The sequence below is a fragment of the Mobula birostris genome, chromosome 6 (assembly GCF_030028105.1).
Source record: "Mobula birostris isolate sMobBir1 chromosome 6, sMobBir1.hap1, whole genome shotgun sequence".
Taxonomy (NCBI): domain Eukaryota; kingdom Metazoa; phylum Chordata; class Chondrichthyes; order Myliobatiformes; family Myliobatidae; genus Mobula; species Mobula birostris.
Genome location: NC_092375.1, coordinates 79,119,654 through 79,146,209, shown reverse-complemented (window position 1 = coordinate 79,146,209; position 26,556 = coordinate 79,119,654). Strand labels below are relative to the sequence as shown.

At 41.1% G+C, this 26,556-nt stretch overlaps 1 protein-coding gene across 3 annotated transcripts in view; it reads right to left on the bottom strand.

Moving 5' to 3' along the window:
* reps2 (RALBP1 associated Eps domain containing 2) overlaps positions 1-26,556 on the bottom strand; it is a 241,838-nt gene that overhangs the window by 184,385 nt on the left and 30,897 nt on the right. For all 3 annotated transcript variants that reach the window (XM_072260703.1, XM_072260704.1, XM_072260705.1), the window contains exon 2: positions 2,161-2,284. In XM_072260703.1, the coding sequence (XP_072116804.1) occupies positions 2,161-2,284 (124 nt within the window). The remainder of the gene's footprint in view (positions 1-2,160; positions 2,285-26,556) is intronic.

Sequence of the window (26,556 nt, the reverse complement as noted above, 5' to 3'; positions counted from 1 at the left end):
ATAATAGTCATCATGAATTTCAAAATCGAGAAGCTTGCATGACACATCAGACCAAACTGGTTGGACAGATAATAGGGAGAATAGAAAAGATCCATTGTGCAACTGTGTGCAATTTATCTCGATTTCCAAAACGGTGAGGTATTACCTGAAAGATTAATGTGCAAGTTCTGAGTACAGGGAGTCAGAGAACAGGAAGCAGAATGGATAGCTAGCTGGGTGCTACACAAAGTGAAGAAAAGGATGTAAAGTTAACTTTGCAGGAATGGTAGGCAGGGGAGAGTATGGCAGCACAGGGATCAATTATGATACCATTGCCAATCACCAGTCATATCAATATCAAGACCTGAAAATCAAAACAATCTCAGGTCAGGCAGCATCTGGAGATTGGTGCATTTCAGGTAGATGACCTTTCCTCTAAATGCTCCCAACCCACAACATCGACAATCCATTTCCCTGTGAAGATGCTGCCTAATCCTGTTGAGTTATCCATTATGTTTTTGCTCCAGATTCCAGCATGTGCAGTGTCGCGTCTCACATTTTCCATCATTATCGTTTTTATCCCATAGTTCATCACCTGCAGTACTTTGATTTTAATGAGAAAGGCAAAAAGTTTTTTTCCCTTAACTGAAAGAGCAAAAAAATGGACACAGTTGCTATAAATGTTAAAAACAAAATCAAAAAGAAACTGAAAATAAGTGCAAAATGGTCACGCCCTGATCTCGTCTCCTGAACATAGTCTCTGACAAAAGATATACTGGCAGTGTACCATGGAACAGATATAAAATCAGATGGTTTAAACAAGCTTCCCAACTTAATGAGGCAAAAGATATAATAGTGGATGCTAGTTCATTGGGACACACTGAGACAAATACATTTTGGACCACTGAAGTGGCTTCCCCAATTAGCGGTTTCATGGAAATAATTAAAAAGATATTAAAAATACGAACTACTGTTTAAACTGAGTAACAAGTTATGTATTTAGAAGAAACACAGAACAAATTAGAATACTACCAGTATTATACAACTGCATACTGGTTACTGATACTTATTGAAGGAGGAATTCATCCATGTCACGTTCTTTTGACTGTAAATGAACAAAGTCAGTGCAGAAAACGGACTGCCTAGAAGCTTGAAAACAAACCTGAACGCTTGAAACCGCAATGAGCACAACAGTAACGAATTGTCTGACTGCTTATTTCCCGCCAACTATCAGCGATAAAAAAAATGCTGCTTTTTGAATGCAAATACATATAACTGATGCTATTTAAAATCTGTTCACTTGAAGCACAATATTGCGTCTAACGGTTACACAGTCGCATCCTACTGACGCTAGGTAGAAACTGTTCTCCTGCCCAATTAAGCGGCATAGTATCCAAAGTAAACAAAGGGAATCCCAGCTGTTTTCTTGATTACTTTTTTGTTATTTAACAGTTGTCCAAAATAAGTGGCTGCCCCAATTAACTGGAATCCACTGTCAAGTCAATAACCATTTTCTTCCAGAACTGTTCTGATGAAAGTTCAGACACCTACAGACACTGCCTGACCCATTGTATATCCAGCATTTTATGTTTCTATTTCAAATCTCTAGGATGTGAAGCAATATTTTATTAGTGTACCTACGTGTGAAATGGATATAGTGTGAACTGACTACATTTTTACTGCACCTTTACCACATTTTTTTTGCAATAGATAGCCCTCAAATCTCAACAAGGTTCATGAACTGTGCAATAAAATCTTAGAAAAGGAGATGAAATAAATATTTCTAAATATATCTTTGCAGACATATTTAATATGGAGCTTAAAGGAAATTTTAATTAAATAGTCCTAGAAATAGGAACATTAATTTGAATTATGGTATGGACATTGATAACTCAATTAATTATTTTTACAGGAACATTTTCTTCCATTTAAAATCACTGGCATTTTCCCAAATAACTTGTGACTTATGTCTTTCAACAGTACGTTTAATTTTCAAGTAATATATGGACATTAATATTGCCCTGGAGGCCCATTTATTCCCCAATTCAGTCTCATTCTAATATACAATGTTATTTTCAACAGCAAAGAGGTTCAGTTCTTTTCATTTAATATAATAGTTTCTAGCATACTAAGTTTACAACAGCAGCACAACCTAATATTAAAAGCAGTGTTTTTACTTACCGCTGTTAATACTTTCTAGGTGTATTGGAAGGCCAGATTGGGCTGCGGCTATTAGCTTCAGTGCAACGTAAAACTGGCCACGACCAAAGTAACCCAATTTCTTTGCACCACACAGGTTCATGATCTAAGAGGGCCAAAGAAAATTATGAAAATTAATGCCATGGAGGAGAACTCTGCATACAAGTGAAATGTTACAAAATTGCGCAAATAACATTTTGATTTGCGTCACTAATGATCTTAAACAACCCCATTGCAGGAATGAAATTGAGGAATAAAGATTTTAAAAAATGCGTTAGAAAGCAGGAGCAGTAATTTAGTTCAACATTTCCTTGCTATTCAGTTCATTTTTTCAATCCATATTGTATTTAATCAGATGATTGGTTTATTCTGAAAACAGCTCACTTTTAACACATTTTCTGATTTTAATAGGCTCTTGCAATCATCTCCTATAGAATTCATGCTAACAGATCATATCTCAATCTTATCTCCACTAAACCACCCCAAAAATAAAAGCGACATACTGACCGTGTACCATGGAGTATGTATAAACACTACATTGAATGTTTCCATGAATAATAAGCCATATAAAACTGGGCAGAGTTGGGCTGGAGATCTTCCGATTAAACAAAAATCTATTCAAAATGGATTTTTTGTTGAGGAGATTAGTGCCTCTTTTGAATAAAGAGAGCACATCTGCCCTCGTTCATGCCATTGACTGGATTTCTCAGGTAATCTTTGTTTCAGTTTGAAGTAGGAAAATTTCAACATTTGACCAGCCCAGCATCCATTTAACAAATGAAACACTGAAAACCAGAGGGCAATCTGATTTATGGGCATTTCACTTTATATTGCGCAAGAAGTTGAATTGCAATCTCTCACTCTGCTTCCATGTACAATTGAGACCCTCTATTTCAGAGCTCTTCTTAAAATTAAATTTCCATTGATATGAATTTTGCAGTACATCACTATTTTCTAATTTGTGATTTATAAGCTACAGCTCATTACCACCTGAAACTGGTTCTGGAATAATACTTTGTAGTACCAATCACAAATAGTAAAGGGCAAACTAATCACACCTAGGTATTCTAGCCAAAACTGGTCTTTCCAGTGCTCATTACTCCAGTGCTGTGGGGACTATTTTCAGATTCAGAGCCAGCAGGAATGTTAAAAAAAAAACGACTGACAATATCAATGCAAGTTTAGGAATCATATGAGCAATCATATGAAACAACTCTATTTCCATCTTTAATATCTTTATTTTTCCCTTTCAGGGTTCTTTTGAAGACCCTGACCCGGAGTTACACGCTGACTTTGGTTCTTTGCGGGAATAGGACCCGTTCTCAGGGTTTCAGGACTGGCCGTTGTTCAGCATGCTGAGGGTTCCGCCTGAGAGTCTGGCTCGAATTTGGAAGCCTAAGACCTCGGGGCTCTGGAGACGGGCGGATCGAGGGTCGGTGTCATGGCAGGAGACCTGAGTATTGCTGGGGGAGTCAGAAAATCTACTGCTGTGGGCCTGAAGACCCAGGATCTTCGCAATCTTCAGGCACAGAGCTTGAAAAAAGCGATGTAACAGACTTTTAACACTGCAAACCAGCAAGTTATTTGTTAGGTCTCCCTGCTCGCTGGGAAAATGGAGATATCTCTTTCTCCCTAATTAGGGAGAGAGAGAGAACCCACTGTATGTCAAACGCCAGATGAAATGTGAAGTCTTTGGGGTAACTGCAAGTCTGTGGTTTTGCTATTGCTTTGCTCATGCTTGAGTGCTCGGTGGCGGTGTCGATGCTTGCTTTTTTTTACCGGGGGGGGGAGGGAGGATTGTAGCTTGCTGCTGCTTATGTGCGGGGGGGGGGAGGGGAGCTGGGGGGTACTTTGGAGTTCTTACATTTAACTGCTGTTCATTCTTTGGGGGCACTTCTCTGTTTTCGTGGATGTTTGCGAAGAAAAAGCATTTCAGGATGTATATTGTATACATTTCTCTGACATTAAATTCAACATTTGAACTTCTCTCGAGTGCTAGTACAGAAAAGTCGAGCTTTGGACCACACTTCCATGACAAATAATTGTAAACTGAAATCCAGGCTAAGTCACTTTCTAACCCATCCAAATAGCCATTGTGGAAAGTTCTATTCCTATCTGGAACTTTTTAAGTACCATTTTTGTACACCCAAATGCATAAAAAGTATCCTATTAAGTCAAGCAAATATGACAGTTGATGCACGAGGAATAATACTACCCGAGGGACAAACACAAAATGTCGGAGGAACTCAGCAGGTCAGGAATCATCTATGGTAGGGGCTCCCAACCTGGGGTTCACAGACCCTTTTCTAAATGGTATTGGTTCATAGCATTAAAAAAAAGGTTGGGAAACCCTGACCTATGGAGAAGGATGAACAGTCAATATTTCCAGCCAACACCCTTCGTCAGGACTGGAAAAGAAGGGGGCAGAAGCTAGAATAAGGTGTTGGCGGGTGGGGGACGGGGGCAATGAAAAGCCAGTAGGTGATAGGTGAGACCAGGTGAGGGGGGAGTTGGGTGGGTGGAAGAGACAGGATGAAGTGTGAAGCTGGGAGACAATAGGTGGAAGAGGAATAGGGCTGAAAAAGGAAACTGATAGGAGTGGAGAGTGGACCATAGCAAAAGGGAAGGAGGGGTACCAGAGGGAGATGATGGGCAAATGAGGAGAAATGGTAAAAAAAAAAAGAGGACAGCCAAAATGAGGAAAGGAAATAGAGGAAGGGAGAGAGAAATGACCAGAAATTATAGAAATTGATGTTCATGCCTTCAGGTTGGAGGCTACCCAGACAGAATACAAGGTGTTGCTCCTCCAACCTGAGAGTGGCCTCATTGTGGCAGTTGTGACAGCCATGGACCAACATGTCGGAATGGGAATGGGAAGTGTCATTAAAATGGCTGGCCTCTTATGTTACAGACAGAGAAAAGTGCTCGACGAAATGATCCCCCAATCTAAACTGGGTCTCATCAATGCAAGAGCACCAAATACAGTAGATAACCTTGAATGGACTTGCAGGCATCACTTCACCTGGACAGACTGTTTGGGGCTCTGAATGGTGGCAAGGGAAGAGGAGTTGCACTTGCCCTGCTTACAGTGGTAAGTGCCCGGAGGGAAATCAGTGGGGAGAGACGAGTTTCATTCCTCACAAAAACTTTAGTTTTTTTATGGATCTATTCTTACAGAACAGTAATTCTCTGGCACTGTATCTCTTACACCCACAGCCATTATAACACATTTCGATCTGCAACCACATTTCCAGCACTCAATGTTTGGTCAAAACATTAAACTTTCAAAAGCAGATCCTCATCTTTCAAACCTGCAGACTTTCACACAACTGTGTAGATTAATTACATTTATTTTGTAAACCTACATTTTATTTACTGAGAACTCCCACTCCAGAGGAACTGCAATCTTCCAGATCTATCTGGCAGACCAAAAAAATCTACTTCAGAACCACAAAGTTATTCCTGATTCCTACCAACCAACCTTTGTTCTCAACCATCATTTCTGGAACAGACTACCTGGTCATTATTATGTTGTTGTTGAGATAGCTGTGCACAAATTGGTTTCTACTTCCAAGAATGTGACCTGATTATAAATATGCCTGTCCTTAATCCCCATGAGTGAAAGTGACATAATATTGTCTTTTCACCAACTCAATCAGCATCTTATATTGGATTCCACAAACCAGAGGTTTTTTCCCCCTCATCAGTTATCTCACTGCCTAAACCCAACTTGATTTCTCATTTGGCCTGCTCCAGTAGAGTGTATGTCTGGGTACAAACCTTTGAAGAACTGGGCATCTTTGATGAAGGAGTACCAAATTGGCGAAGATGAAATTGATCTGCTCATTTTCTAAATTCATTGTTGTACCTTTATATATTATTTTCTTTTACATGGGACTTACCAGCACACTTGCTCTTGCTGGATAGCAGCACGCCCAGCCTCAGTTTTACCAAATCACCATGCCAGTCAAGGGTTAAAAGATAGTCTGTTTCAAACCAGGAAGGGAGCCCAGAACAAGTGGGAGGACCAATGAAGGGAAGGCAGCTACATTCTCACCGAGCTGGTGGGCGTGAGGGTTCTGTTGGACTCTGTGAAGGTGAGAGACTTCCACTGGCAGTGGTCTGAGTGCTGCCGACTTCTGGCATATTTGTCCAGCATCATCATAAAGGTGGTGTTATGTTTGTATATACGATTAAGTATTCAGTAGTATCTCTTAGGGATTTTAGTTTGGAATATCTAGAGAAGATGTATAGAAACATGCATTTGGCAGGTTCAATGTGAAAAAAAGTTACCATCTCCTAAGAAAGATGAAAACAAGAGCTGCCATTGAAAACTTTCCTGAAACTAAACTGCATTCAAATCTCACTAAAAAAAGATCAAATTACACTTGAAGCATCAGGGTCCAATCAAAAAAACTTATTGCCTTTAATTCTGCAGAATAGCATTTCCCACATTAAGATTCATCAGTAAGTTATAAAACTTTATTGCGTCCATTAAACATGTAATAGCAGATTTCAGAGTGAGGAGATCCCTATTCCCATATTCTTCAGGTGTCAGGTTGTGACGCGGAGCACTTGGAAAATGCAGTCCTTACACACATACACAAACATTGCCTTGTCATTTTGGTGTTGTTATGCTAAGTGCATGCACTTCAAGGTCACCCCAGTATATACTAATAATGGGTCCAAAAGAATTGGTTTCATGGTGCCTTTCCCGCCATACAAGGCAGAATATTCTATTTCTTTAGTAGTGGGGATGTGTAAATGTGAATACGTTGTTTGTATACTGTATTTAAGGTAGATACTTACTTTTATTTTGCAATATGACTGTCACTGTATTGTGGGATGCATTATATTCTAATTCATGTGTAGTCTTAAGTTAACTCTGTGGGTAATTAAAGATGGTATGTCCTGGTGCCGAATAAACAGGGCTCATCACTCTCAGCGGCAGAGAGAGATCTCGAACGCCAGGAGTTCACACTGGAAAAATAGTACGGAATTATCATTGTGTTTTCTGGCAGATATCCTTTTGTAAATATTGGCAGTTTTCTTTGTTTTTATCTAATTTTTGTAAGTTTGATTTTTGACTACCCAATAAAAAAGTATTAAGTGACTCCAGCTACTTTTTTTCCTTTGGACTTAACCCACATATCTGACAGAGGTACTGCATTGAAAAACAGGTTAAATATTGCAATCAGCATGAGAAAACTGTACACATGACCTACTACACGCCCCAATTAGACCAGTGCAGGGCAGATTTGACGGAGAGAGGTACAAGCTGCTCGATTCCATGAGCAGTTTAGTAGGAACAATGAGATCTTGCTGAGGATGCACATTGTAGCCATTACTGTCAGGTAGAAAACATAGTGACTTTGATGTTCCAATGGTTTGTAATCTTTGACAGTGTTATCAAGTACTACTTATTCACCAATAAGCAATTCACAAGGTCCCCTCATCTCCAGACCTCTTGTAGCATTGATGTAAATATGGTCAATGGTATTCAGTTTCAGTGGGTTGATAAGGAAATCTACCCTTGATGTCATTTTAGCAGTTCACTGTAGTATCCCCCTCCTTTTCCAAGAGGTGAAAAAGAACAAAGAGCCCAATAGTAAACACGAGATTCTGCGGATGCTGGAAATCCAGAGAAAATGCTGGAGGAACTCAGGTCAGGTGGCATCTATGGAAATGAATAAACAGTCAACGTTTCAAGCACTTACCTTCATCGGGTCAATAATTTCCTTATGAGCTGTTAAATTCTAGAATTCACTTTCAAGTGTCATGTCCAGAAGATCTGATCCTGAAGAGATCTTGATCAAGATCTTTGATCCCACACCCTAGATCCTCTAAAATGCCACAAACCCAATAAGACTAGCTTCACCAGCAAACTATCATCTTTCCTTCGGTACCATCACTCTAAACTTTTGGAATACATTCCCTGTTTTGAACGAAGGAAATATTTGACAGACATTCAATTACAAGACATTTCTTTTAAAGTTTTGTTAAAAGCCCAATAATGCTGGATGGCAAATTTTTTTTGAAAGTATTTCTTCCTCAGAATTTTTTTTTTGTTTGATAGGCTGCCTGAAGCTGAACACAAATACAATTTAAGATAACTTGTATCACAAAGGAATTCGGAGAAACAAGAAATTAACTTTTATTGAATATAATGGGTTTAATTCCATAATGCAGCTGACGATTTGCAGTAGTTCAACTAAGATAAAAATGTTTTGTTGATGGTTTTCACTTTGTATTCAGTGTCTGAGGCTTCTCGCTTATGTGTCCAACAATAATCAGCCAGCTTTGATGGATTCCAGTTGCAGTGATACAGTTTCTCCATGATCATAATGTTCTGCTGAAACCTTTCATCAAGCATGTCACTAAGCGCGCCAAGGTTTGCAGGGAAGTGTTCAGTTCTATTCATTTGGACTATGTAAATATTTAGTATCCCTGCTATGCACATGTGCGCATCTGGAGGGAAAGGAATTGTGGAATGTAAAGTGGTGGCCCTCAGGTACTGAAGGGAGATGTTGAAAGTAAAGTTGTTTAAACAAAAGGAAAACATGTCCTTGTTGTTTGGGCGTTAACAGGAAGAAGTCTAAATGAGAATGCAGAAGATAAGTCTTTAATGACATGTAGAACATCATGGCTGCTTGAAGCATGTTGTCAACCAGCTGCACATAGTTTGGTGCTCTGTAGTTGCCAAGAAAATTTTCAACATCCTTGAGGGCCTTCCATGCGATTTTCTCTGGTCCCACGAGAAACTCTTTGAATTGCCTGTCATTGACGACTGGCTTGATATGTGGACCAACAAAAATGCCTTCTTTAATCTTGCAGTTATTCTGGAAAACATCTGTCTCAAATATTGAAAGCCTTCACAGAAAATTTTGTGCCTAGTGACAGCAGATTCCATCCTTTCAGTCTTGAACACAGTACTTCTGCTTTTGCATTCAACAAACCTAAGTCTCTGACCAGGTCATTTAACTCAGACTGAGGCTACGTCCACACTACGCCGGATAATTTTGAAAACGAAGCTTTTTCTCTTCGTTTTGACCCTCCGTCCACACTGAACCGGCGTTTTCATCCCCCAAAAACGGAGATTTTCGAAAACACTCTCCAGTGTGTGTAAATTTGAAAACGATTGTTTCGCGTTGTAGTGTGTACGGGGTAAACAGAGAGATTTTAAAACGTTGTCATGACAACACCACAACAACAATGCTTTTTCTGCTTCTGCTTGGTGCTGCGCAAGCATTGCTGGACGGCTGTTCTTGGTTCTTGATCCTCCAAAATATTCCGCATGGAATTTAAACTGGAGGTGGCTTTCAAGCCGGTCCCCTCGGTTTCTCTGTTTACATCCTCTGTTCTTCTGCCCGTACCCCCAGTCTCCCAGTCTGCGGTGGTCGTACCCTCGATCTCCTGTATCCCGGGGTCTCCAAGCCGGCACTGTCGCTGACTGACCACCGCTGTTCTAACGCGCAGTGTGAACAGCGTGAGAGTTAAATTGTAAAGTGAGGTACGGGGCTGCACGAGGACATACCCGATCAAAACTTCTCCATGGACGGCTTCCAGACCGTACCGGCTGACCGGAAGTGCACTGACAGCGGTAAGCGTGAAGGAGTTGGGTGCTTACTGATCTGGTTAACAACAGATGGTGCAATCCGGGTCATATTACGATCGAGGAACATGTTTGTAGACTGCATATTGAACTTTTTACTGTTGGACTTTGGCCACATTCCACCGAGATACAACACTGGGCGGCACAGGAGGTCGTTCCTGCCTGTGGTCATCGAACTTGCAGCTCCTCCCGTGGAGGGTCAGACACCCCCAGCCAACAGACTGGTCCTGGACTTATTTTCCATCTGGCATAGTTTGCATTTTTTTGTTTGATTGTTTGTGATTTTTGTATTGCTATATTTACGCTCTGTTCTTGGTTGGTGCGGCTGTAATGAAACCCAATTTCCCTCGGGATTGATAAAGTATATCTATCTATCTTTTTTGATTAGATCCCCTAAATTGATTTGACTGCATCTATCTTTAAAAATATTAATGTCAGAAATACAGTGCAGGTCTGGCGGCAGAAGATTCCACTCACTTGTTGATCTTGGGTAGAGGATGGCTTCATGCATGTGTTGTTTACTTTATTGTCTACATTAATAGTTTGTTTGGAATTAAACATCCCTACTGCTTTTCTCCGTTTATAGTCATTTGTAACTCGCAGAAACAGTTCAACCTTATTGTCTGTCTAAACGGAGAAGTCCGGTCTGATTTTTCCAGCGGAAGTTTTCTTTGTATTCCTCGAAGACATTGTTGAAAACTTTCTTTCGCTGTTGTTGTTGGTACTCTAGTTTTATTCTATGGAAATAGCACAACGCCGCCGCGGAAATGTAAATATTATACTGTTTCCTCTTCGCTTGTTTTCTGTAGATGTGTCTGCGTATGCCCAGTAGGAGTAGATTCGCCCAAATATCCGTTTTGGTGTGGACAGAGATATTTTGAAAAACGTGTAGTGTGGACGCCTGTCGTTTTTACTCGAAACCAGCGTTTTCAAAATTATCCGGCGTAGTGTGGACGTAGCCTGAGTTATCAGACGAGGCTCACTCGACAAAGAATTCAAAAATCTGTATCAGTATCAGTGGCATTTTCCACTCCTGGCTTGTGCATCATGGCATCTTCATCTGCCTCCTCTAGACTCCATGTTTCTGGTGGCTTCGGTATTGGAAGACTACTGTCATGCAGCACAAGTCTCACGACTGAGGGGAGGTTGGGGTATTCAATGGATTTCTTGTTTTAAAGCAGAGAAACCAGGCACACTGATCAGACAGAAGTAGTAATCTGTCATGATCCTTCTGGTCTCAACATATCATTGGGACAGCAAATGGCACTGACTTCCGAGTACCTCTGAGCCAAACTTCAAGATTGTGCAAATGTGAGGAGTCTAGGCTTTGTCTTGGTCGCCACTTTTACCCCCAAATTAGTGTTTGTGGGCCTTCTTAATAAAAGGAGTCATGCTCTCACACACAGTATAAAGAGTAAGCCATTTGGTCCCTTGTGTTTGGCTAACCTTTTACCTCAGTGCCACTTCACTACACTAACTCCATATCTCTGATTCCCTTATTATCAAAAAAATGTATCAATCATTATTTTAAATGCATTCATGAACAAAATTCCACAGGTCTCCAGAGCAAAGAAATCCAAAGATTCCCTACCCTTTGGGAGAAGATATTTTATCCCATCTGTCCTGCATGGCCAATATTATTTTGAGAATGTAACCACGAATTCCAGACACCTTTGCATGGAGAAACATCATCCCATACCTGACTTGTCAAGCTTCCTAAGAATTTTGTCTGTTACAACAAAATACCTCCTTTTCCAGAACACTAGAATTTATAGGGCCAGTCAGTTCAGTCTCTGCTCATTAGAGAAACCCCCATTCCAGAAACCAATCTGGTGAACCAATGCAGCACTTCTTTTTTATAATTATTTTTTTTTCTTACATTGAAATACTAACCTGTACACAATTCCAGGTATGAATTTATTCTCTTTACTCCTGTACTCAAATCTTTAGCCTCCAATCTACTATTTGCCTTCCCAATTTTTGGACACACCTACATGTTAATTCTCAGTGATTCTTATACAGGATCCCCCAGGTTCTACTTCCCACCATCACCTTTCAATATTTCACCATTTAAAATAAAAATGCTCTGCTCGTCTATTTTTTCTGCAATGGATGTTCTCATGTTTTTGTTTTAAAAGATCAAATATATAATTTCATCTGGCACACCTAGAGTATATCCTCCTAAAGTCTTTGAATCCTCGCACCGATACTGTCACATAGCTTTGTTTCAGCAACAAACTTGGAAATACTGCTCTCTGTCTCCTCGAGCAAGTCATACATTGTGAATAGCTGGGGCTCCAGGACTGATGTGTCTGGCATTCTTAACAAGAAAATGGTGTTCCCCTCCTAATCCATTTTCATTCAGTTAACGAATCAACTTGAATGGCGGGGTGGAGATAAGTCTCTATCAAAGGAGGTGCAAGGCGCTCCTTCCCTCCGATAGCCTTCAGGTCACTCTTGGGCAAGGTGCAGCACCTGCTTAGCCCCCCCCCCCCGATCATGGTCACGTGAAGCCATAGGACCAGGTGATGAATGGTTGTAGGAGCAGCCAGTGCATATCACAAGCTCTGCTTATGTGACCACTAATGACAGGCAGGCAATCACTGAAGAGTATTGATAATAGCTGGGTACACCCATCTTGTAAAGACACTGCCCAGAAGATGGCAATGGCAAAGCATTTCTGTAGACAAACTTGCCAAAAACAATCATGGCCATGAGACCGTGGTCGCTTACGTCATATGACACAGCATATAAAGGGAAGGAGAGGAAGGAAGCAGACTGGAGAGGAGAGTGGACCACAGGAGAAAGGCAAGGAGCAGGGGACCCAGGAAGAGCTGATAGGGAGATGAGAAGTGGTAAAAAGCCAGAGTAGGGAATAGAAGGGAGGTTTTTTTTTTATTAAACCAGAAGGAGAAATCAGTATTCATACCATCAGGCTGGAGGCTACCCAGACACAATACAAGGTGTTGCTCCTCCCCCAAGGGTGGCCTCATCATGGCACAAGAGGCGGCCATGGACCGACACGTTGGAATGGGAAAGGGAATGGGAATCAAGATGCTTAGCCGCCAGGAAGTTACTTTTGGTAGATGGAGCAGAGGTGCTCGACAAAGCGGTCCCCCAATTTATGACGGGTCTCACCAATGTAGAGGAGGCCACATTGGGAGTACCAGATGCAATAAATGACTCCAGCAGATTGAGAAGTGAAGTGTTACCTCACCCAGAGACACTGTTTGGGGCCCTGAATGGAGGTGAGGGAGATGGTGAATTGGCTGCTTGCAGGGATAAATGGCAGGAGGGAGATTAGTGGGGAAGGGTGAATGGACAAAGGAATCTGAGGAAGCAATCCCTGCAGAAAGTGGAGAGGGGGGTGGTAGGGATACATTTGGTGGTAGCATACCTTTGAAGATGGTGGAAGTTGCGAGAATGATGTGTTGGATGTGGTGACTCATGGGGTGGTAGGTGAGGGCAACAGGAATTCTATCACTAAGATGAGAAAACCTGCAGATGCTGGAAATCCAAGCAGCAGACACAAAATGCTGTTGGAACTCAGCAGGCCAGGCAACATCTATGGAAAAGAGTAAACAGTCAACATTTTGGGCTGAGGCCCTTCATTATAACTGGGAAAGTTAGAGTAAGGTCGGGGGTGGGGGAGTGGAAGAGAAGAAAGAAGTGCAAGGTGGAAGGTGATAGGTGAAACCAGGAGATGGGGAGGGGTGAAGCAAAGAGCCGGGAAGCTGACACATGAAAGAGATAAAGGGTTGTGGGAGGAGGAATCTGATAGAAGAGGGCAGAAAACCATGGAAGAAAGGGAAGGGGGAAGAGCACCAGAGGTGATAAGCAACTCAGGAGATAAGGTAAGATGGGAAAACAGGAATGGGAATGGTGAAGGGGGTAGGGCAATTACCAGAAATTCGAGAAATCGATGTTCATGCCATTAGGTTGGAGGCTACCCAGATGGAATACAAGGTGTTGTTCGGCTACCCAGGTGGAATACCTTATATTCCATCTGGCCGCCTCCAACCTGATTGCATGAACATTGATTTCTCGAACTTCCTGTAATTGCACCCCCTTTCACAATTCCCATTTCCCTCTCACCTCATGTCCTTACCTGCCCATCAACTCCCTCTGGTGCTCCTCCCTCTTCGCATTTTTCCATAGCCTTCTATCTTCTCTTATAGATTCCCCCTTTTCCAACCCTTTAGCTCTTTCACCAATCAACTTCCCAGCTCTTTACTTCACCCCTCTGCCGTGCCCCCCCCCCAGTTTCACCTATCACCCACCATCATGGACTTACTCCTCCCCTCCCTTGTTCTAACTTCTCAACTCCACCGCCCCCCCCCCCGCCACTCCTGATGAAGGGTTTCAGCCCGAGACATCGACTGTACTTTTTTTTTTTTCCCATAGATGCTGCCTGGTCTGCTGAGTTCCTCCAGCATTTTGTATCTGTTGCTTGGAACTCTATACCTGTTCAGACAGCAGGAAGATGGGGTGAGCATGGATGTCTGGGAAATGGAGGAGATGCTAGTGAAGGCAGTATCAATGGTGAAGGAAGAGAAACCCCATTCTTCGAAAGAAGAGGACATCCCTGATGTCCTGGAAAGAAAAGGCCACATTCCAGGGACAGATGGAGATATAGAAACTGAGGAAAGGCAATGGCATTTTTACAGGAGACAGGGTGGGAAGAAGTATTATCAAGGTAACCATGGGAATCAGTAGGTTTAGAGAAATTGTTGGTTGACAGTTTGTCTCCAGAAATGGAGGCAGAGAGATCAAGAAAGGGGAGGAAGGTGTCAGAAATGGACCAAAAGAATTTAAGGGCAGAGTGGAAGTTGGAGGCAAAGTTGATGAGATTGATGAGCTCAGCATGGGTGCATGGAGCAGCGCCAAAGCAGTCAATGTTGGAGGAAGAGTTGGGGAGCATTACTGGGAAGTGTTGGAACACGGATTGTTCTACAACAAAAACGCAGGCATATATAGCTCGGGCACACGTGACTGCCCATAGCTACCCTTCGAGCCATTGACTATCAAGCTACTTCACATTAAAATTCATACATAGAGCACACTATCCTGCTGCACAGGCCTAGTTGTGCTGAAAATGGTCTTTTCCTTTTGAGGTTACAAAAATTTCACCCTATAAACATGGATACCAACAGCGATTGTAAGTGCACAGCCAGCACAGTTTCCTCACTGTATCATTCATACATCTGTGATAACTGGAGGTTGCAAAAGCAAAATCAAGGACTTCCTCAATTACATCCAAAGTTTGCTAAAGGTTTGATTGTTATACAATTGTATGTGAGAACAAAAAAATGATTAGGCTACTACATATCCAGAAAATGATAGCACCAAGGTGATCAATGTGCAAAAACAGATTCAGAAAGCTATTGAGCAGATTATGGGCAATTCATCTTTTTGGCATAAGTTACCCTATGGAGTTATTTCATTGGTAAAATGTCTTATACAAAATAATGTTGAGATTCGTTGATAAGGAACCCTTTACTTGAACATTCTGCTCTTGACAGGATGTGACAGCTGGCAAAATGAACAATGTCTATGGCCTGAAAGCTTAACAATACAAGATAGATATTGAAGGGACCAAGGCCATGGAACATTTAACATGTTTAAGGAAATAGTTTTGAAGACGAGCAATAGTTTTTCTTTGCTGCACTTAACAGTGATCAAAGTTCGATGCTTTGCTTTATTCCTTTGAAAGGCGAAGCTGGAGTTCAGTGCTCACATGAGAAACACTATGGTCCCATTATGGCTCTCCATTAAGACATACTTGATAGTGAGGCTCTTGGAATGTTTTTCTTTATTAAAAGGTGACATCTAAATCCAGGCTGATTCATTTATTCAAAAGAAGGTTGCATCAACTTATTTTAGGTCATTGTGTGCAAGGATGCCATGTCTAGTTAAAATGAAAGTAACATAACCAATAAAAGAAACTTCCTGACTACTTTAACATTTCCCCAAACATTCACTGTTGTTTAAAATGATTATACACTACATTTTTGAAGTTGCACAAAACAATTATTCAGTACCTTTAAATACCAATAAATTTTACGTTGATTAAGTTAAGTAAAATGGTTGTTTTGATCTAAAGACTAAAGCACTTCATTTTATTATCATTTCTTTTTGGATGTACTGAGGTCACATCAAAATACTGATGAGTCATATTATGCTATAGCTTTGATATATTTTTTTAAACTAGTGACATATATACAGATCAAACATGACAAGATGCCTCTGATTAAAATGCAAGCTGTCAAAACCAGCAAACTGGCCTGAAGCGAATAGTAACTGGAAAAAAAATGAACACTTAGACAAAAGAGTGAATGAAAATTAGTTTGACACACACATCCAACCCTTCAATCTATTTTAATGAAACAATATCAACCAAGCTGAGCAGATAAGTACTTCTCAAATGGTAAAATATTTTTTAAAATATGTATTATCAAATTGTTATTGACTATTACTGGAATAAAAAAAAGATAAGAATCATCTTGTGCAATAACAAAGGTAGTCCAAATTATACAAGTTTGATTTGTTTTTGGGCACCCTTTCCTGTCAAACAAACTAACCAGAGTTTTGTTCATTAATGCTCTGTGGCAGAGAACAGTTCCTTATTGCAAAAAAAGTTTAGATACATTGTAAAATACTAAGCAGATAACTTAACCTATGTACTCAGTGCCCTTGTTCCAAAGAACTGTGTTTAAACTGATGTCATTACCTACAATTAAAGGCCAATAGAGGAAATTATGTTCTAAGAACAAAAGCACAAGGAAATCCTGCAAAACGGAGCATCACTGTTCTACCTTTAGAGGTGCTGTTTGTTTTGTACAAATAACACTTTCTCTTTGTTAAGATGTGTTTTTTGTAAAACATTATTTCATGTGAGTGTTAATTTGGGTTTTGGCTTGGAGAAAACATTGTAGAAAGACATCCATCTCCAACTACTCCTTATTTGCCCTTGAAATAGCAATATCTGTGAGTCCTGAGCTTTCTTAATGTTGGTAAACATTTGGCTGATGTACTTTGAAGTATTATGTTTACTGCTCCTTGCTATTAAGCTATCTTTGCGCCACAAGTTCACTCTAGTCTAGTGGTCACCAACCTTTTTAAGCCCAAGATCCCTGACCTCGACCTTAGTGAAGGGCAAAATCTACCTACTAAATCGTTTAGAGAAAAAACAGCTCAGATTGTACTGCCAATTTGAGGCCTTTTATTTGGGCTAGTTGTATTTGAATTACATAAAATACTTTTGTCAAACTTCCAAATTAATTCAAAGAAGAAAACACTAACTAGCATAACTTTAAGAATATTACAATATTTCACACCTTTAATTCTAAGTTTCATTATTTAATTTTATTTCAACACGAAAAATAAATGAATAAAAATTGACTGTTGCACTCAGTGTGATGACTGGGGCTGAATACTCACTGCTAGTTCCCTGAAATTTGGGTCATAACTACAGACAGCCAGTCTGAGACAGTCTGTGAGGTGTCTGTCAGTAAGACAGACCCTGTACTTAGATTTAATAATTTTTCATCTGTGAAAATGCAATTTCACATACATAAGTTGACCCGAAGTAGGCACTGACTTTTAGTGCTATAAAACCAATGCACACACTGCGCATTGCTGGGGCCCCATCAGTAGTAATTGCCACCAGTTTATGAATGGGGTTGTCATTTTCACGGACATTTTTTTTAAAACTCATTGTAAATCCCCTCACCTTTCGTTCTCTCTTTTAATTGCAAAAAGAGTGAGGAAGTCCTCCTTTGTTATAAAATCCTGGAAAGCCATTCTGACAAATATAACAAGCTGAGCTGTTTGCAATACATTCAGGGATTCATCGAATTGTAATGAAAAATATCCACGTCCTCTGACGGTGACTCTACCCTCCTTGTCACTGTTGCAGGGCCAAGCGGAATATTACGTATTGCGGTTGTAATGTCGTTTTCGCTTTTAAAGTCATTAAAAAGTCTCTGCGGTAATGGCCATTGCTTCCTTGAATAAATCGCCATCTGTAAAAGGCTTCTTGTGTTTAGCCAAAAGGTGACTGACACGAAATGATGCTTCAATAGCAGCCTTATTTTGAGCAGCATGTTTTGTGAAAAACAATTGCTGGGCCTTTAACCCTGATTTCAGCACCTCTACTTTCCTGGCACGAATTGCGCTCTTTGGGGGGTAGGTGTCTTTAAATTTCTGGTGGTTGGTGTTGTGGTGCCGCTCCAGATTCCCTCTTTTAGTCAGTGCTTGTGTTTGGTGGCACAACATACATACACACTTGTCTTTCACTAAGGTAAATAGAAATTCCCCTTCCCATTCTGGATGGAATTTGTACATTTTCGCCTTCTTTCATGAAGCCTCCACCATGCTATCAGGATATCACGAGCGAGTGCTGTATATTGACGTTTGCGACAGTCTGTACTCTTATCTACTGGCCCCCAACCTCCGGGCCGCGAGGAATGCAGCGGTACAGCGGTGGCCAGAACGCACCCAGCACACCTTCAGGAAAAAAAGCCGAAATAAACAAGCTAATTATTTAGGTGCTGCCCGGCACGTAAATGTCAGCCCAGATCAGAGGCGATGCCTCTGATCTGGGCCGACATTTACATGTTGGGCAGCACCTAATTAATTAGCTTGTTTATTTCTGCTTTTTTCTTAATGTGTTGGGTGCATTCTGACTACCGCTGTATTCTTTGCGACCTGGGACCACTGCGTATCTAATTTAATTGATCACTTTGATGCAGCACAAGCTACGCTGAAAACGCAGTTCATGGCGGGCGTACTACACACATGCGCACTGGGCAGAAAGAACGGAACTAAAACCCTGCAACCCAGAAACAATTTCTCTTTACAAACAGCTTTGTAGCAAAAGTATTGCTATATTACCATTATCCTAATTTGTATCATTTATTTTTATAATGCTCACATTACAACAGTATTTGTGTATTTATTTTTGATTTTTTTGGGATGCACTGGGAAAGTCTCAAAGATCAACCGGTCGATCGCGATTGATGGGTTGGCGACCCCTACTCTAGTCTATGGCAGAGATATAGAATGTTGCATGTGCATTGGACCTGGTTTAATGTTGATCGTGAGAATGTTCAATAATGTTAGTATAGTCAGGCACGTGATGATTCTGTATTGAATCTAATATGCATTTTACTTAACTTCCTGAAGTTTCGCAAAGTTTTCTCATTGAAAACCCTGAAGAAAGATTTTTGAGAAGATATTTAACTCCCTGCCAAGCTTTGTGTGCAATGCATTGCGAGAGCAGTAGAGTCACCATAAGTGAACACAGGAAAAACACGACCACAGTAGTCAAGATTGACAAGTTGATTTAAGCAAAGTAGATTATATATATATTTTCACCCACAGAAATGTTGCTCACAGGATGTTGTTTTGTTTTTCATACTGCTTTCTGTAAAATCTAGAGACTGTTGTGTGTGAAAAATTGCAGGAGATCAGCATTTTCTGAGATACCAACAATCATTCCACAGTCAAAGGCACTTAGATCACATTTCTTCCCTATTTTGATGTTTGGTCTGAACAACAACTGAACTTTTTAACTATTATGCATCAAGTTTGTTGCCACATGATTAGCCGATTAGATATTTGCATTAACAAGTAGGTGTACCTAATAAAGGGGCCATGGAAACATGCCTTCAAATATAAATATGTAATATTCTTAAAATATCTAAAAATGGTTGACAAATACCAGAGAACAAATTTCCAAGTAACCTTTCCAAATAAATTGAAAATACTGGGAAATCTTAAAATATATACAGTAGTCCTATAGATTGTTGGGAATAAGTGCCAAGCAAAACCCTTGTTTTCCAGGGAAAACTAGAAATATTGAAACTTTTGGCTATAGTCGGGCTGAATTCCCTGCCAGAGTTTATTGCTTTATAGAGCAGTAAGGAAATCAGATGATCATATTCATCACAAAAACAGAAAGGTATGAATTTCAGTATTTTCCCATGGAATAAAAAGCCTGCTACAACCATGCTATCCATTTGCAAACTCCTAAGTAGAGGCCGTACCATGCCTTCTTCCTTGGATGAAGACTAGCGCATTGACCTCCGGTTTCCTCTTTCTGAAGTCAATAATTAGCTCCTTGGTCTTGCTGATATTGAGTAAGCAGACGTTGGCCTGGCACCACTCAGCCAGATTTTCAAGCTCACCCCTGTGTGCTGATTTGTCACCACCTTTGATTCGGCCCATGACAGTGTCATTGTCAGCAAACTCGGATATGGCATTGGAGCTGTGCTTAGCCACACAGTCAAAAGTCAAAACCTTGAGGTGCACCTGTGCTAATGGAGAGGAGATTGTGGAGATGTTGTCGCCCATCCAAACTGACTGGGTTCTACAAGTGAGGAACTTGAGGATTCAATTGCACAAGGAGGTATTAAGGGCAAGGTCTTGAAGCATATTGATTAGTTTTTTGGGGATGATGGCGTTGAATGCTGATCTGTAGTCAACAGAGCATCCTGATATTTGTGTCTTCGCTGTCCAGATGTTCCAGGGTTGAATGAAGTGGCAATGAGATGGCATCTGCTGTGGACTTTTTGCTCCAGTAAGCAAATTAGAGCAGATCCAAGTCTCTTCTAGGCAGGTGTTCATAAACATGAGAAATTCTGCAGATGCTGGAAATCCAAAGCAACACACAGAGAAAATGCTGGAAGAACTCAGCATGTCAGGGAGCACCTATGGACATGAACACTGTCAGCATTTTGGGACGAGACAGGAAAGAGACTGAAGTTTTTCAGGACTGGAAAAGAAAGGGGAAGGTCCAGAATAAAAAGGTTGGGGTGGATGTAAGTGTTATTGGATGACATTCTTCTAAGACACTGGTACAAGTGCAGTCTGCTTGAAGCAGGTAGGTACTTCAGAATGCTGAAGCAAGAGGTTAAAGTTCTCAGTGAACACTACAGCCACTTGATTAGCAGAAATCTTTAGTACTTGGCCAGTTACCCCATCTGCACCAGATGAGTTTTATGGATTCACCCTCCCGAAGGCCGCTCACACATCAGTCTCAGAGACTGAAATCATAGGATCAATGGGGGCAGTGGGAGTTCAGGATGATACCTCCATGTTCTGACAGACAAAGCAAGCATAGAAGGCATTGAGCTCATCTGGAAGTGAAGTCCTGTTACTGTCCATGTCTCTTGATAGTATTCAAGCCCTGCCACAACTGTTGAGCATCCTTCATTGATTCAAGTCTAGCTCGGAATTGCCACTTTACCTGTGAGATGGCTTTTTGGAGATCGTACCTGGATCTCTCGTAACTTTCCTGGTCACCAAACTTGAATGCCTCTGACCTGGCCCTCAGCAGATTGCAGATCTCATGGTTCATCCAGGGCTTCTGGTTCGGGAAGACTCTGAATGATTTAGTGGGGACACACTCTTCTACAGCTGTTTTAATAAAGTCTGTCACAACCATGGTGTATTCATTCAGATATCCAGATGAGTACTTGAGCGAGCACAGCCCAGTCCACCTACTTGAAGCAATCTAGTAGCTGCACCTCTGTCTCCCATGACCTCCTTGCTGTCCTAATCTCCAGAGCTTTGCTCTTTGGCCCCTGCCTGTGCAGGTAGGAGGCAGACAGCCAGTGACTAGATTTACCAAAATGTGGCCTGGACATGGAACAGTAGGCATTCATCTTAATTTAACAGTGGTATAACTGTGTTGGAACCTCTGTGCTACAGGTTATATGCTGAGGGTAACTGGGCAGTGCTTCTTCAAACAAGCTTGGTTGCAGTCACTATGACTTGAAATGCATCAGGAAGGACAGATTTGTGTTTGGAGACAGCATCATGAAGAACCTTAAGTGATTGATTATAGTCTGCCACTGGTGGTATGTAAACTGCAGTCAAAATTATGGAGAACTCCCTAGGTAAATAGAACAGATGGCATTTGACCATTAGGTGTTCGAGGTCAGGGGAACACAAGTTTGACAAAACTGCCACATCAGAGCACCACCACAAGTTTATCATGAAAAACACATCTCCGCCTTTTCGGAATCAGCAGCTTCGTCCATCCTATGGATTGGGAAGTCTTCAGGTCTGATCGCTATATTTGGTGTGCTGGGAGTAAGCCACATCTCAGTCAAACATATAACACAGTAATCTCTCATTTCTCTCTGACACAGCAACCTTGCCCTCATATCTTCAATCTTATTCTCCAGCAACTGCACATTTGCTGACAAGATGCTGGGCAGAGGGAGTCTCATTCCCTGTGTTTCAGCCTGGCTTGGAGTCCTCCTCCACTTTCCTGCCTCACTTCGGCCATGGTGATGAACCTTTGTCCGCGTAAAGATGCCATATCTTCTTCCTTGAGAGTTAAGTCCGGCGAGTCCATCATAAGATTGTGAAATCTGTAGATCTTTAAGCCAATTTAAAAGTACGTTGCTCAAAGCATAATTACATCCTCCAGATTGCAGTGAACATATTCGAAAGAGACATATTCAGAAGTATTGTATGTAACCTGCAGAATGTCACTGTGGTTCACCAGTGCCATCTTGATCATCGCAGGTCTTTAGGATGTGGGATCAAACCATAACACCTCAGGAATGGGGGTGGCAGCCCTCTGGTGAAGAAAGTTTGCACAAGAGATCAGGATTGAACCAAGGTTCCTGGAGTTGTGTAAAAGCAGAGCAGTGGTTAATATTCATTGTCATTCACCAACTATTCCTGCCATTTCTGTAAGAATATTTTACATGTAATTTGAAGTAGTATTTTAGTCTTCAAATTATATCTGTGGTTATCTATTTTTTTATAACAATCATTTTTATCTTTTCTCAACATTATCTATTTGCAATGCCAGTTTTAATATCCTCCAAGTAGTATTTCAAGCTACGCAGCCTGAATGCTGATCAGCTATCTAAATTGAATAAGCATTACCAGCATGGAACAAGTTTTCCAGCTCTAACTCTTGACAATTATCCTGGTCAATTGTCACATTCTTTACTGTATTGCCCAATGCACAAAGATAATTTGCATTCTACATTTTATGGTGCAGTGGTTAAAGACTATTTTAAGAACTACTGTATTGCAGAATAACCACTGGAACAAATACAAATGTTTGCACAACAAAATGTGGTGAAATTATGACTAATTTATCAATAACTTTTTCAAATGGTGAAAATTAAGTAAAGAATTCTCTCAGATGGCATTAGCAGTTCAAAGGAATAGGAATGGCAGAACCTCAAGAAACTCAAGTTTAAACCAACAAATCCTTTTAAACAAATCAATACTGACAACACATGTGCTAATTTTATAAGACCTTAGTTAGACCCCACTTGGAGTACTGTGTTCAGTTCTGGTCACCTCACTACAGGAAGGATGTGGATTTACAGAGAGAGTGCAGAGAACATTTACAAGGACGTTGCCTGGATTGGAGAGCATGCCTTATGAGAATAGGTTGAGTGAACTCAGCCTTTTCTCCTTGGAGCGACGGAGGGTGAGAGGTGACCTGATAGAGGTGTACAAGACGATGAGGGGCATTGATCGTGTAGATAGCCAGAGGCTTTTTCCCAGGGCTGGAATGGCTAACATGAGGGGGCATAGTTTTAAGGTGCTTGGATATAGGTACAAGGGGGATATCAGATGCAAGTTGTTGTTGTTATTTTTTATTATATGCACAGGGAGTGGTGGGTGTGTGGAATGCATTACCAGCAACAGTAGTAGAGGCAGATACAATAGAGTCTTTTAAGAGACTCTTAGATGGGTACATGGAGCGTAGAAAAATAGAGGGCTATATGGTAGGGAAATTCTAGGTAGTTTCTAGAGTAGGTTACATTGTTGGCACAACATTGTGGGCCAAAGGGCCTGTAATGTGTTGTAGATTTCTATGTTCTATGTCTTCCTTTGGCTGAAGCCACCAGGAAGGCGTTGTTCCACTGCTGAGCAAAAATGTAAAAATTATGGATAACCAAATCATTCAAAAAGTACGAAGAAAAGAAAGAACTTGCATTTGCAAAGAGTTTTAATCATGGACAAATACTGCTCCTGACTCCTGGAAATATCTTCTGTCACATGCTCAAGGAGATCGGTTTTTTTTGAGAATGCTGTAATGGTCTTTTGGAGGTCACCTGATGTGATTTTCCCGCCGATGTGAGGTCACGTGATGACGTGCCCCGTGACTATATAAGGGTCGACTCAGGTGACGCAGTAGGATTTTGAGTTTGTAGATTTCCAGGTAGAATGTGTTGTGCCTCCGTTTCTGTTGCGCGTTTGGTTTTGTGACGCAGTTTCATTTTTAAAACGGAAGGTGCGTTCTCTTACAAGATATTGCATTTGGATTGGAAATTTGTGGCTGGAAGTGCCAATTTACTCAATTCCGACAGTTTTGAAGGGAGAGTGAAGAATTCGAAGTGAAGGATCGAGAGAAGTTGGCATCGTTTGGCAGTTTAATAAAGGATCGACCTTATTGAGTCTTCGTTGAAGAGAAGCTGCATTGAGATAACTCTTGCAATAGAGCAATGAGTTCATGCACAAAGGCTCTCTTTTCTCTAAAAGGAATTTAAGGTCAGTTGATTTAAACTGTTTATTTTCGGCATCGGGAATCCTGTGGACAGAACCAGCAGTAAAGGTGCGTCAGTGAAGAAATCGTTCTCCAGAGGAGTCTCTCCCAATTGAATGCGTAAAACTGTTGGACTTTTGAAGTTATCGCTTTAAGAACTGTATCTGACTGTATCGCTTTAAGAACTGTTTCCGTATTTAACTCTTTAAGAGCCAGAGCCGAGTGGAGTTGATGAACGGCTGCGTACCTGTTTAACCTCCGGTTGAAGTTTTCCTTTGTTTTTTTTTTCCCCTTATCGCTTATATGTGTTTAATAAATGTTCGGTTGTTTTTATAAAACCTGTCTCGATTAATATTCATTGTTGCCGGTTATGTAACACTTCAAACAAGCTACACAAATTATTAGAACAAATTAGGCCAGAGTACTTCAAGAGGAAGAAAGATAAAAGAAATGGGAAAGTTTCAGAGAAGCAACTCCATAACACTAGCAACTGATGGGATGTCCTCCAGCACTTGAATAATTAAAATCAGGAATGGTCAGTGGCCAGATGTGAAGGATGATTGATATTGGAGCTACAAAGCAGGAAGAGATCACAGATATAGGAAAAAACATACTTCATATTCCCTGTACGTGTCCTCCGAGACTCTGGTACAGGAAGGTTATAATGTATCCATTTTCATTTGGTGTATTCATTTTCTGGGGAGGAAAGAAAACAGGTAACCCGAGTAACAAACCACAGAGGCTGCAGACTGAACGACTTACATCACAGAGAACATGGCATACTAAATTACGCCAAGACTGGAGTGGAAATGAGAGCAAGGAAGTCTAAAGTGCAGAACAGCAGGTGCTGGTGAAATCCTTTGGGAGCACAAAATGAAATGGAGTGAATCAATTTCATTTCCAGTTATGAGCTCAGCTTCTGCTTGGACATTTTGGAATAAGTGGCCAATGAGAAATTAGGGTTCAGATTGGGTCAGTTTAAGCTGGATCATTGAAGTGGGTAGGGTAGGTCTTTTAACATCTTTGTTGTTTTTGGCTGCCAAACTTGCACTATGCCATGGTGCTAAATTTTAAACAACTGATGGGCAAATCAGAGATTAGAAGTAAGTAAAGTAAAGTTTATTATCAGAGTACATACATGTCACCACATACAACCCTGAAGTTCTGTTTCCTGACAGCATACTCAGCAAATCTATAGATCAGTAACTGTAAACAAGATCAATGAAAGAGCAAGAGCGGAGAAGATAACAAACTGTGCAAATGCAAATATAAATAGATAACGAGAGCATGAAATAACAAGGCAAAGAGTCTTTAAAGTGAGATCATTGGCTGTGGGAACACCAGAAATAGTGTGAATGTAGTTATCCCCCTCTGTCTGAGAGCCCGATGGTTGAGGGGTAGTAACCATTCTTGAAACTGGTTGCAAAGAGGCAAGGCACAGAAATAAATGGGAATGGAAAAACCTTTTACAGGATTTTGTTCCAGAACCAGTACACTAAATATTTCTGGTAGGGAAAAACAGAAACCACTCTAGAAACACTCCACCAGTTAGGCAAGAAACATTCAACAATTCAGGTCAGCGACCCTCAGTCAGACATTGACTATACCTGGAAAATAAATATTTGATTTTACCCATTGTGAATCAGCAACTTTTGCCCCTCATTGATCACCAGCAGTGAAAAGTCTCTATACTTGGAACCTATGGATTTTATTTGCATTTTAAGTGGTGGCTTTTCTTTTTTACTACACCTGTCTTGTTGCTGTTTATTAATACAAAATACAAGCTCATTTGCTTGGCTGGGACTTGGCCGTGGTCAGAGGAAGAGCGGGCCTGCTGGCTCATCCCACCACGGAAGGGGAAAGTGCTCGGGGCCTACTCTGCAACGGATCAGGTGTTGAACCAGTATCCTCAACTGAAGGAGGCTCTCCTGGTCAAGTCTGACATCTCTCCAGAGACCTACTGGTTGAAGTTCTGAGCCCAGTCCACACCACCAAGGTAGTCACCAAAGGAGACCTACCTCTGCCTGAAGGGATTATATCATCTCTGGGAGAAGTCAGAGCTCTGGACCAAGGAGGACATTGGAGAGGTCATCATGCTCGAGTAGCTGCTGCAGGTCCTGCCAGGAGATGTCCGTACATGGGTACAGGAACGTGAACATGCTAAGTGCTTAGATGCAGCCCAGCTGGCTCAACAGTACCTGAATGTAGTAAGAGTCAGTTTCAATCCAGCCACGAG